Source organism: Phaethon aethereus (genome assembly GCF_964289735.1).
Source record: "Phaethon aethereus genome assembly, chromosome: 3".
NCBI classification, from domain to species: Eukaryota; Metazoa; Chordata; class Aves; order Phaethontiformes; family Phaethontidae; genus Phaethon; species Phaethon aethereus.
In genome coordinates, this window is record NC_138576.1 from 125,670,811 (window position 1) to 125,682,851 (window position 12,041).

The 12,041-nt window shown below is 40.8% G+C and overlaps 1 protein-coding gene across 1 annotated transcript; it reads left to right on the forward strand.

Moving 5' to 3' along the window:
- Window positions 1-93: 93 nt before the first annotated feature.
- On the forward strand, window positions 94-9,859 carry FAM161A (FAM161 centrosomal protein A; the record flags this gene model as incomplete). The annotated part of the gene is made up of 8 exons (XM_081998629.1): window positions 94-120; window positions 500-796; window positions 1,960-2,207; window positions 2,675-3,886; window positions 4,295-4,462; window positions 7,469-7,568; window positions 8,602-8,756; window positions 9,388-9,859. 8 exons carry the CDS (start codon window positions 94-96, stop codon window positions 9,857-9,859), a joined length of 2,679 nt encoding a protein of 892 aa, XP_081854755.1.
- Between the last annotated feature and the right edge of the window lie 2,182 nt (window positions 9,860-12,041).

Below are 12,041 nucleotides of genomic sequence, written 5' to 3' on the forward strand. Positions count from 1 at the left end.
CATGCCATAGCTTATTCTAAACTTCTTTCTACTTCCAATTTTTAGCCTGAAATTTTGAATTAACCCTTTCATCTTCGCTATTGCTGTACCGCGATGACCACATTCCTCTCTCTGTTGAGAGTAGTATTTCTTTCATGCCTCTCTAACTTGCCTTTCTATTTACGATGGGATTTAGTTTCGAATAAGCTTCCGCTACTTTGTTAAGCAGCTATTGCTGAAATACCTTCCTGTGACTTCTATAGCTAAGCAGAACGGTGAGAATAATTCAAATTCTGAAAAATAAATGAGACAATTGATTTTGGCATTAATGCTGTGCGTGCATTATTTATTGGCTCTTTACAATTACAAGTGGTGCCTTACCCCACAGCATTACATCCAGCAACGTTCGCTCTCTCTTAGTTTAGGCAGTTGCTTAAACCTTTCCTTCGTGAGCTTCCACTTCTTCACAAGACCTAAAACAGCGATTGTGCGTGATTTAATCTTTTCGTCTGTCTCTTAGCATAGAGTATCTGCCCTTCCGGCGCAGCCGCCGGGTCCCGCTGATCCGGGCTTGCCCTCCTTCTGTAATCGCAGCAACCGCCTTGGAGCCGGGAGAGGATCCGTCCGTAACTTGGGGGAGCGGAAGCTGGGGGGTTACCGGGGCGAGACGGGCGGCGCTGGGGCAGGACCGGGCCCGCCTCTTCCGCTCCCCGCGGGGGCGGAGCGGGGTCCGGGCGCCATGGCGGCGACGCGGCGGGCCCCGTGCTGCCTCCACAGCCCGCTCCGCCCGCGCAGCCGGGCGCCCGCCGCCGCGCAGGTAGCGCCGGGGTGGGAGTGGGGGCCTCCCGGGGCCGGTAGGGAGCGGTCGGGCAAGGGGGGGACGCACGGGAGGCCCGAGGCTGGGTGAGGGGCGCGCGGTTCGGCACCTCGGGCCAGCGGCCCGGGGGAGAAGCCGCTGGCAGATGGCTCTGCGGCAGCGCGCGTGCACGCCGGGCTCTTAATGGGGATCCCGTAATGAGGATCTTGTAATGATGGCAGAGCAGGTGTAAGAATGGGCGATGCCCCAGGCAGAGGGGGTGGATGGCGCCTCTGGCCGCTTTAAATTTGCTTCTCTCCCGTAGGACTCTCTTGGGCGTTGGGGCACTGCGCTGTGGGGCGAAAGGAGCGGGAGCTTTTTGGCGAGGATAACCTGACAAAACGTAAACAAGACGTTTTGTTGGAATGTCAAAGCTTATTAAAATACCTCTGTGTGGAAAAGTATTCTCCTAGTTTTTGGATACAGGCACTAGTCCTGTAATTTTTTAAAACACGGTGCTTAAAAATAACACAAAGGAAGGCTTTGTAATGCAGACTAACCTGGCGTTATTAACCTCTCTAACTTGAAATATACTTTAAAAATACTTAAAAACTTAAAAAATACTTTAAAACTTTAAAAATATGTAAAGACTGCGCTTACCTGCACACAGCTGCAAGCTGCCAGACAGCATCACAAGTATAAGCTGTGCAGAATCCATGCCATTTCACAGTAAGTTATGGAAATGGGAATAAGTGTTTATACACAAGGTATCTTAGTGACTTATTTCTAGAATGCTTATGGAAATGGGAAGCAGAGCAAGTTCTGTTGTGTTTTTCTTTGCTTTTAAATACAGGCTTTTTTAGAGCTGCGTAGTAATCGAGGAAAAATTACACTTTACAAAATAGTTAAAACTTTTTTCTCTCGGTAAGTCCCTTTGCTCATATTTCCTGGTATAAGTATATTGATTACGGGGACAGGCTTAGGAATTTTACGTGCTTGAAATAGGACCTTAGGATATCATTTATTATGCAATAAGATTATTTCATGTAACTCTGCATTAACCTTTGTATACAGATATCTCCATTCGCTGTTACTGTACATTCACTAGACCTGATTAGGATAAAGCAGTATTAAGAACCTTGTTCCCCTTTCTTCTAAGAGACCATTTTAAACATCTCTCCTAGGATGGTTTTGATTTGGATACAAATCCTGACAGAGAGCAGACCCTCTCTCTAAATAGAGACTCTGACAAGCAGATAGACTTCTCAAAAATGTGCAATTCAAATCAAGAGTATTACTTGAAGCTAGAAGAGTTGAAGAATGCCCACTTGGAGACCATGGCAAAATTAGAAAGTATGTATCAGAATCAACTATATTTAAAAGGAGTACAACCCTTAGACAAGAAAAATGCTGCTTGTAACATGGGTTGTAGGTAAGTTTCTTGGTACCTTTTATCTGAAGATTCTCAAATGCTTTGCAGACATCGGTGAAACAGCAGGGTTTTTTTCTGGGGCTGGGAAGTGTTACTCTCCCCATTTCCTGTAAGCAGATAATCCCAAGAATTAGTTTTAATAATAAAAATGCTTATTCACCTTGCTAACGGACTGCGAGATTTCCAAGTGTGTGTGCAGCAGAGACTGGGCAACATGTTTAGTAAAGCATGGTGCCTTTCCTTAAGAAGTGCTGACTTGTTCACGATCAGCACTTAAAACTGTGATCGGGTGTGAGTGCCCAATGTGCTCCTCTTTTCCCTTCTCCTCCTGCTCTCTTCTTCCCTACCAGTGCTGCTCTTTTTTTTCTTTTTATGCTGTATACCCTAAAGCAGAAGTTACTGGCTTTGCAGCAATGTTGGACTGGACTCAAACCAACTTTTTTTTTTTCTTTTTCCTTTTTTTAAAGGCCAACTTGGGAGAAGAGCCCATATCAGCCTCTAAATTTGCACAAGTCCTTCTCAGACTCTGACTTAAGTGATCCCTCAGGCTCAATATCTAACCGTCATAATCTATCTGTCTCAATATCGAATGGGTCTGACAGAGAATTAGCGTTGGAAGAAAACAGTAGTGAAACTGAATCATCTGCATTTGCTAAGCAACGGATTGAAAAAATGTGGGACGGGTTCTCTGTGGCAGACTACATCTCCCGCACCAAACATATCTTACCAAGCTCACCAGCCTTTAGAATGATACGGAAGAAACAGAAAGCGTGGTCACCAAAAGTTACAGTGCCCAAGCCTTTCCAGATGACTATCAGAGAAGCTAGAAAAAAAGAACAGAACATCAAATCAAAGTCGCAGATTGAAATGGAAAATAACTTACTGAAGAAGCAACTAGAGGAAGAAGCAGAGTGTCAGAAAAAATTCCGAGCCAATCCAGTGCCCGCTGCTGTTTTCCTTCCACTCTACCACGAAATCGTGCAACGAGACGAAGAACGCAGGAGGTCCGTGAAAGAGAGACGCAAACTCAAACTCTTGGCTTCTCAGAAGCCATTTAAATTCATTGAACGAGAGAAGCAAAGGAATGAAATTAGAAAAAGGCAATTAAGAGACCTTTCCGCCCCTGAAAAGAAGACAAAACTGTTCAAAGCAAGACCAGTTCCTAAATGTGTGTATAGTCCAGCTGTTAATGACAAGCTAAAGGAAGAAGAGCTCTACAGAGAAATCAGGATCAGAATGCGAGCTGAAGACTTGCTACGTAATTCAGCTCTACCGAACAGTAGACTGGCTTTAACAAATACCAATAAAAAGAAGAAACACAAGTGCATTGAACCAAAGGAAACAGAACATAAACCCAAGATCAAATCAAACGTTCCAGATTTTGAACTACTACACCAGAAATTTCAGAAGCGGCTCCTGCAACAAAAACAAGTGAAACACCTTACAGTCTGTGAACCTTTCGATCTTCGTACTCCATATATTCCCTCAAACAAGGGGAAGATTTTGAAGGACATTCAAGAGGATGAAGAAAAGTTGAAAGAAACACGCTGGCCATATGCCTCTCCAAGACGTAAGCCTCAGATGAGACATGCAAGTGCAAATCCACATCTCTCAGGATTTGGAGAATCTAAATCGCCCAAAATCACAGAATCCACAAGACGACGGCTACAAGCCATAAGGTGACTACCGTAGTGGTGCTCTACTTTATATATATATACTTGAAGAGTAGATTTCTTTTGTATTTCTACATATGTAGTCAGTTCTTTCATGCAGGGAATATAGGACTTAATATGAGGACTTAATTATAATAGAAAACTTAAAATATTTAAATATAGGATTTAATTAGTATTTATGATTGTTAAAGAAATATAGCGCATTTTTGTGAGAACATCCATAGGAAAGGGACAAATGACTGCTGTTTCCCAGGATATGCCCGAGTCCCTTGAAATGGCACACACCTTGTATCCTTTTATGCCAACCCCGTTTTCACCCTGCTTTTCTCTTTTGACTCTCCTTTGCCAAAGCTTCCTTTGCAGTCTTGCTCTTGATTTAAAATTAATTCAGCCTTAGTTTATTTTTCCACCCAGGAACTCACTTGAGGAAAAGAGAAAGCTGGAAGAACAACAAAAAAGGAACAGAGCAAAGCAGAAACAAAGAACGAAAAAACTCCAGAAAATCGTAACAACTCGGGCTGAGGCCAATGACCCACATCAGAGCCTAGCTCAGATGTCTAAATCCAAATTAAAAACATTCAGGTATTTTGTTGCATTCCCCCAAATCCTGAACCTCTTACTCTACGTTGTATGTTAAACATACAATGTAAAAAACAGCATAGTCTAGGTTTTCATAATTACGCATTTGATAAATTATACACTGTACAAGCAGCTAGTAGAAAAAAGTGGCCAAGTCCACTATTTCAACTGCGAAACTGTCGCCTCTTATAATGATTTCGATCTATATGTTCTGCATTATAGATTAGCTAACAGGAGACTCCTGTGTTTTCTCAAATTACATAATCAACTAAAGAAAAGTTTAAAAAAAATCAAGATGAAAAGGAACCTGTAAGCGTAGTTGCAGAATAACCTTGCACTGCTGGATTGATAGGTGTTGGTACAACTTGGGTGCTAGCTGTCTCCTACAGTAGCAAACATTTCACAATCCACTTCTTTGTCCCAGCAGGTCCCAACTTAGGAGGGAAAATGAGAGCAGGAATATTATTTTAACTTGGCAGCTACCCAGGAAGCTACTGGTGCTTAGGAGGAATGGGGTCCAAAGTTACTTTTAGTGAAGATACAAATTCAAAGACTGTTTCTATACAACTGAGAAAAGTAGAGCACAGGGAAAAACATCAGGCCTTCTCAGTGTGCTGTAAGCTAGCAGTGCAGATGGCTCCAGCTCTCTGATGCTGGTCTAACTCCAGAATTGCTGCTTGACCTTGTGTTTGTGGCTAATTTAACCATTTCTGCTTCCTGTTCTTTTTAATCCTAGGGAAAAAAAAAAGTCAGTCCTGTTTGAATGAGTCTTTAGTGAGGTTTATAATCTGTCTTGGCATGATGGCAGTGCAGCAGTATCATCCATTTAAGGCGCTGCTACGTGGAGACAGTGAGAGGTACCAACTGCTCTGCCCCTGTTGCTTCATGCATAGGCAGGATTCTTGGGCAGCAACTATGAATCCTAATCTCCAGTAACCAGGCAAATTGTCAGTAACTGACAGTAGTAGGGCAAAACAATACAAGGGTGAATGATCATGAGAGATGCCCGATTACAAGATTTGTAGGTTGGGGTAGCAACTTTTAAGGTGTTTAGAATATGGTCCAGGATAGAGATCTTTCTGAAATGAGGGTGGAGACGAGGGCTACCTTTATGTCTGAGTTGAAAGGTAACAGATGTTTCCCCATTCGTTTTGCTTTACATGGGTCTCTTCTTTCTTTATAGCTAAAATAGAAAACTGGATTTATTCTTAATAGACTTTAAACTCTGGGCTGTTACAAGCAAAAAGTAAAAGCAGTGCAGCACCATCTGCTAGACAGCACTGCACACTGCTCCGCCAGCAAACTTTGTAATGGTTGTTCACCCCCAGTGTTGCTGCACTGTGACCAGAAAGAGAAAATGCAGCAGAAACTGAAGCGCGTGCATTCTCACGTGCCGAAATCATGAAGTGCAGTGGCTCAGCAACGTAAGCCAGGACAGACCAGAAGCAGCAAACAAACATTTTGCTTGGCCACGTGGGCAAGTGACCAACCAGCGTACGTCTAGGCCCACGTACCAACCCCCGCCCCCCCCCCCCAAGACAGCTGAAGCCCAAGCACACACAGGAAGAAGCAGTGGTCTAGGAGAAGCAGGGTTTACACTGGGTCCTGGAGAGCAGAGATGCAGGTCAGAGGGCAGTCCCTTCTAATTCTCTTGTTAAGAGTCAGAGCTCAAGTGCAGTTGCTTTTGCAACACAACCAGCAGGTGCCGTTAATAACAGGAGCTTTATAATGTAAGTGTCCTCAGGCAGATGATCTGCTGACTCTAGGACAGAAGTGGAAAACAGTTTGAATTACAGAAGCAAGGTGGAGAATTAAGGGGGGGGTTGTTTACAGATTTGATTTGAGTTCACTCAACAGCAAACGTCACATTACATTTAGCTTAATCAGATTTCAGGAGTACTGTAAAACACTCATGCTTAATTCTTGTCTGCACAGAAAATTATGCTATTACAAAGCAAGATTACTTCCCTAGTGCTGATGCATTAAGGCTGGTACAAGTGCTTAACTTGATAATGCTTATTTCAGCATAGGCTGGGTAATAAGGTATATTAATGTAAGTGCTCTTCTAACAGATAATTAGGCTGTAGAAAGCTGCTTGAGAGAGCAAGCAAGTAGCAACAATGAAGTTGACTCCCTGAAAACGGTGAATAACTTGCCTTAATGCACAGCCATATTGCAGAAATTCAGAGGTAAGGGAAAGAGGCAGGAGGAGACAGAAGTGTAAAATGCTCCCTAGCTCTCATATTTGCCCTTAAGTGTCTGACTTAGTAATGCTAGAGCTGGCCCAGCACAGAGGCAGCATCACAGAGGCATCTGTCACACACCGAGGATTACAACCCATGCTACCTGCATCATCTAGTGCTTGCTATGATCCGAGATATCACTTCAGTTGATGAATCAACAGTTTCATCATCCTGCTATATTGACTGGGCCCTTGACAAACCAACTAAGGGAAAAAAAAGTGTACTGTGACCCAGAATGTGGCCACCCCTCTTGTGAGAGAGACTGGTAAAATAGCAAGATTCTTATTGTCAAACGTTACTTTAAAGTACTGTTTTTTATTTAACGATACTAATTTCTTATGGTGTATTCTGATTTTATCAGCCATTTCAAAGTGTTTATTTTTGCTTAGAACAACTAGAATATCTGTATGAAATCAGCATTTAAAAACCCTAGGTATCCAAACTTAAAAAAACAAACCCTTCTAAGTATCCAAAAAACTTAAGAATCCAAACTCAGCCCCTGTTTAACCTCACTAGCCAGGACCCCTCTGCTTATCCAAAGTGACCATTTCAGAGACAGTTTTGTTCAGTACTTACAGGCAAGCAATTGCTGTGAAAATGAAACCATATAGCTCAGACCCTGTAGCCACCATAAAATAATTTACCTCTTATGTATCTTTAAGTAGGACAATATTTAGTTTGTTATGAGCAATTTAACTTTCAGCTGCTGTAGTACTTCTTGTATTATAAATTAATAATAATTTCTCTTGTACTCTGTTTCCCTCAGGAATTATGAAAAGCAGAGAATGCAAGAATATTTGCAAGAGTTGCAAGAAATGGAAGAAAGAGTAAATCAAAGGCCACTGCTTTTTGAAAGAGTCACTCAGGTTGTCTTATTTCTGTATAACTTCTTAATCTTACCTTCAAATACCGTGTAAGGCATTGATAGTCATAGTCAAACATTTTTAGAAGATATTTGAAAACTACTTTTGAGACCAGTATTTGTCCATTTTAATCTCTGTTGCCCCATCTCCATATAAATGTCACTAATTTTCATGACTAAGCATTCACGGCTTGCTTGCGTAGGGAACAGAGATGGCTGTTCTAAACGTGTTGTCCGATTCAGTTACAACACGAGTAACTCTAAACACAACAAAAATCTACAGCAAAAATGTGAGAGGTTTAAGTTGGGAAAGAAGTGATAAGAAAGTTTGAGTATTCTTAGTATTTACCTTAAAGCTCAGATACAGTATTTTTATCCCTCCGTTTCAGTACAACCACGTGCTGCTAGTGTGGTCCTTGACCTGTTTCCAAACCCAGAGAAGCAGCAAGGTGTGGATCACTGCTTCCCTCGTCCCTTCTGTCCGCATGGGTTTCCTGGTCTGCCATTGCAGCGGGGCAGGAGCATCTGGGTAGACTGGAGGACAAGTCCTCCTCACTCATCACCTGGAGGAACAGAATTTACACCCTCAGTTTCAGAGGCAGAGATGCACATCTCTCTAATTTGTTAAACAGCATTGTGAATCAATACTACTTTTTAGGGCAGCAGCTCCCAAAGAGAAGACAGAGGAGCTCTGGAAAGACTACATCTGATTTTATGCAGGTCCATATCTTCCCCCTCCTCCCTCAATAGCTATATATATCTATATGTATGTATATCTATATATATAGATATGTATATATCTATTAAGAATATATAGGCCTTCATTAGCCAGGGGGCGCAGGGAGCCAACCAGATTTAAACTAGCACAGAAAAGGAAAACCTGCTGTAAAATTTTTGAGTATTGTTTTGCCAATCTTGCCTGCAGTGAATAGTGATTCAACTTATCAGACACAATTCATGAAACAGAGTACTAATATAAGTATCAAAAGACAGGCATTTAATGCATTTAACACGTAACTGTTGTGTTTTTCCTACAGAAAAATGCCAGAATAGCTGCAGAAAAGCATTATTTTAAGAGACTGAGAGCACTGGGGATATGCCCAGAGTTTCTTTCAAATAAAGGACAAACCACTAAATTGCTCCAGTGTGTCAGTGCTGAAGATTTTAATAACACCACTGATGCCAGAGAAAGGTAGAGATTACTGAAGGCTGCTTTTTTTTTTTTTCCACTACACACCTAGTAATTAGAAAGCAATTTTTAACATGAGGGTTTTTTTGTTGGGTTTTGTTTGTTTTTGTAGTACTTCCCAGCTAAATATTTGACTTTACATAGTTAGCATTACTAATGTTTAGCATTAGTATATTTCTTTATTGTTTTTCCTGAATTAAATATTACTTCATAGAACAGAGGACAACCCTAGATACATATGTTATGCACTTCAAAGAAAAATGAAGAAAAACTTTATTTTCTTTGTTCCTTTCACCAAAAATTCTGGGAGGTTGTTAGTAAGTCACTTCATTCTGTCTTACTTTTACTGAATTCTTAAAAAAAACCTTAAAAATAATTTTCAATATCCATTAGGTTTTATTATATAATAGTACGTGGAAATGAAAAAAATATATATATAAGCTATATATTGTGAGTGACTTTCTAGCATAAAAGGAGACTCTAGTGTCCCTCCTTCCCTTTTTCTTCACCAGTTCTATACCAGCCAAGTCTACAGGGATTTGTCCTAGATTACCTGAAGGTAGTATTCCTTTTAAAACCTACTGGAAAGCATCTTACCTGAAAATAAAATCACACTTGCAAATTGTCTTTTCAGAGTCATCAAGGATAAAGTGAAAGAAAGGGAAACCTTTGAGGAAGCAGCTGACAGCAGTCCTCAGTCTGAGCAGTCCTGCGAGGAAAAGGGAGAGAAGAGAAAAGGTATCAAAACCTCCACCCGGGATGGCCAGTCCAGTGAGCTGGAGGATGAGGAAGAGGCAGGAGCCAGCCCTCATACTCATCGGCCTTGCCATACAGGGGAGGCTGGGTCCAGTCCCACCTCTGACCAGCACCGTGAAGAGGATAAGGAGGAGGAGGAGGAAGAGGAAGAGGAGGCAAAGGCAGGCCCATCACTTGGCTGTTCCCAGGAGGAGGAGCAGTCAAGACCTAGCTCTTGCTCTGACCAGTCCTATGAGCATGAAGAGGAGGGTCAGTCTGACCCTGAAGCTGAGGGTGCCTTCAGATATGAGGATGAGGAATATGAAAATGATGATTCAGAAGAGAAACCCAGCGATGAAGAAGCTGACTGAAAGGAAAGCAGACAGAATGGCCTGGGGCTCAGGAACCTATTTCATTGCTGGCAGTGAAATAAACACCAAAGAAAAACATGGCTTTTTGCTCTTGATACAAAATTCTGTGAATGTAAAGCTCTTAGCACAACGGTTTTTCCAGCACAGGAATGTTGTCTATTTTCCAGTACAAGGCAATAATTGAATTTTATATTAATCTTCTTTTTTCTAGTCTTTGGTGACATTAGTGCACCTTTGTTCATAAAATGAACCGCAACCACTGTTTAATAATGTCTTGCATGCTGTGTTACAAGTACTGAGGTCTTATCACACCCAGCTCTTTCTGTGTGCTGGCAAAACCAGATGAGATTTTTGGAGTAGTAATTTGCCATTGGCAGTGTCTCCCAGTCTCAAACATTTCAGTACTTCTGGGGTCTGTTCCTGCAACATCTTCTAGGATGGCAATGAATAGACAAAGGTTTGTTGTGCAAGACCTCTGAGTGTTTTTAGCAGAGCAGCTGCTAGGAAGACAACGTGTTGTGCAGTTAGACAATATGGCCAAATTAATCTGTTCGATTCCCCCCCTCTTCCTCCCCTGGGGTTTGTGAGCTGAACTGGCTCCGTGATGGGTCAGATGAGTGCCAGGGCCAGAAAACATTACTGCTTTTGGAGGAAACAAGCTGTTACATCAAAAAAAAAAAAATTATCTTGGAATAATATGGTTATGCTGCAGATCTTGTATTACTGTCTAACCAAGCCCCAAAACTGTTCTTTCAACTCCATTTTCTTTTGAAGAGCTCTTCCCATGATCGTGTAAAATTATGCTTCATAACGTAGTAACAAATGCTGACATAAATCTTCAAATTTCTTTATTGAGACAGTAAACATGCACTGTAAAGAGAGAATGTTACTATGTCAGATAAAAATGTATCCCACCAACTCTAGGTGCATGAAAGTATAGCAAGAAGTTCTTTAGTACCTTTTCTTACACATTTTGCTACTCGGGACTTCAGCTACTTCATAACAAGAATGGAAATGGGAGGTTTCAGTTTGGTTGGTTGGGGTTTTTTTTTTCCTTCTTTATAGCAGTAGTACCTTCTCCTGTTACTACTAGCTGTCTTGCTAATCTGTCATATGCAATGTTAGGAAAGATAATAAAAGAATGCATACACATAATAACAGACCACAGACAAGGATTTCAAACAAGCTTTGTCAGGGTATAATGCAACACTGCACAGGTGCTAAAAACATGTTCATTGATTAGTAAATACGTTGGGTAAAACTACCAGGTTTGCAAAGGCATCTGCAATGACTAACAATAAGGGTTGGGTTTTTTTCTTCCATGCTTAATGCAAGGGCACTAACTAAATCTGTTATTACTTCTTCCTTCTGATTTTCAGAAACTGTAACAATATTTGGAAGTTTTTTATCATTATTACTTTTATTTATTTTTGAAGTGTGAGCATAACTAATATGAATTGGAAATTTATTTTTTTACTTAAAAAATCCATTGTATATATGTCATACATGAAAATATGAATCATTACTTCACAAGAAAAATCACAGTTTACAATCTCTAGTTACACCTGACAACCTCACAATACAAACTCAAGGTTAGTTTGCTTGTGCTTGTCAGTATTCTATAATTCTGAAGAATTGTACAATACGTTATTGAATTCATAGTCACTTATTACTGATACTTGTCTCTAGTAAATAAAATTTTTTGAAAGAAGGCAGAGAAGCTCTAAATTATGTTTTTCTCATAAACGTTATTTGAAGAAGTTTCAAATCAGAGAAAGTTCCAATCTGTTTAAGATCTGAGAGCACTCAACTAAGTGTTGTAAAAGAATATAAATCTGTAGTTGTTGAACTATTAAGACTAAAAATATTACTAAAACTCCTTTGAACTGGAAGGAGGTAGCAAAAAGCAATGCTTTTTAATCTTTAAGGTTTTAGAAGGAGGAGTTGAGGACCTGTATATAACTTAGATGGAGTTTTTCACTGAATTTTTACTGTATTATTAATATCAGAATTAATGAACATGGATAAATATAACAAGGAAGAGTTAGTACAGCTTTTGGAGGTTATGCCTCAACTTTCTTAGCATTTCTGAAAAAGTCAGAATCCTGTGGACTGAGGGGTTCCAATTGATACAGTTTATCTAGATACCCAGGAAGCACTTGACCCAAGTTACTACCAAAGG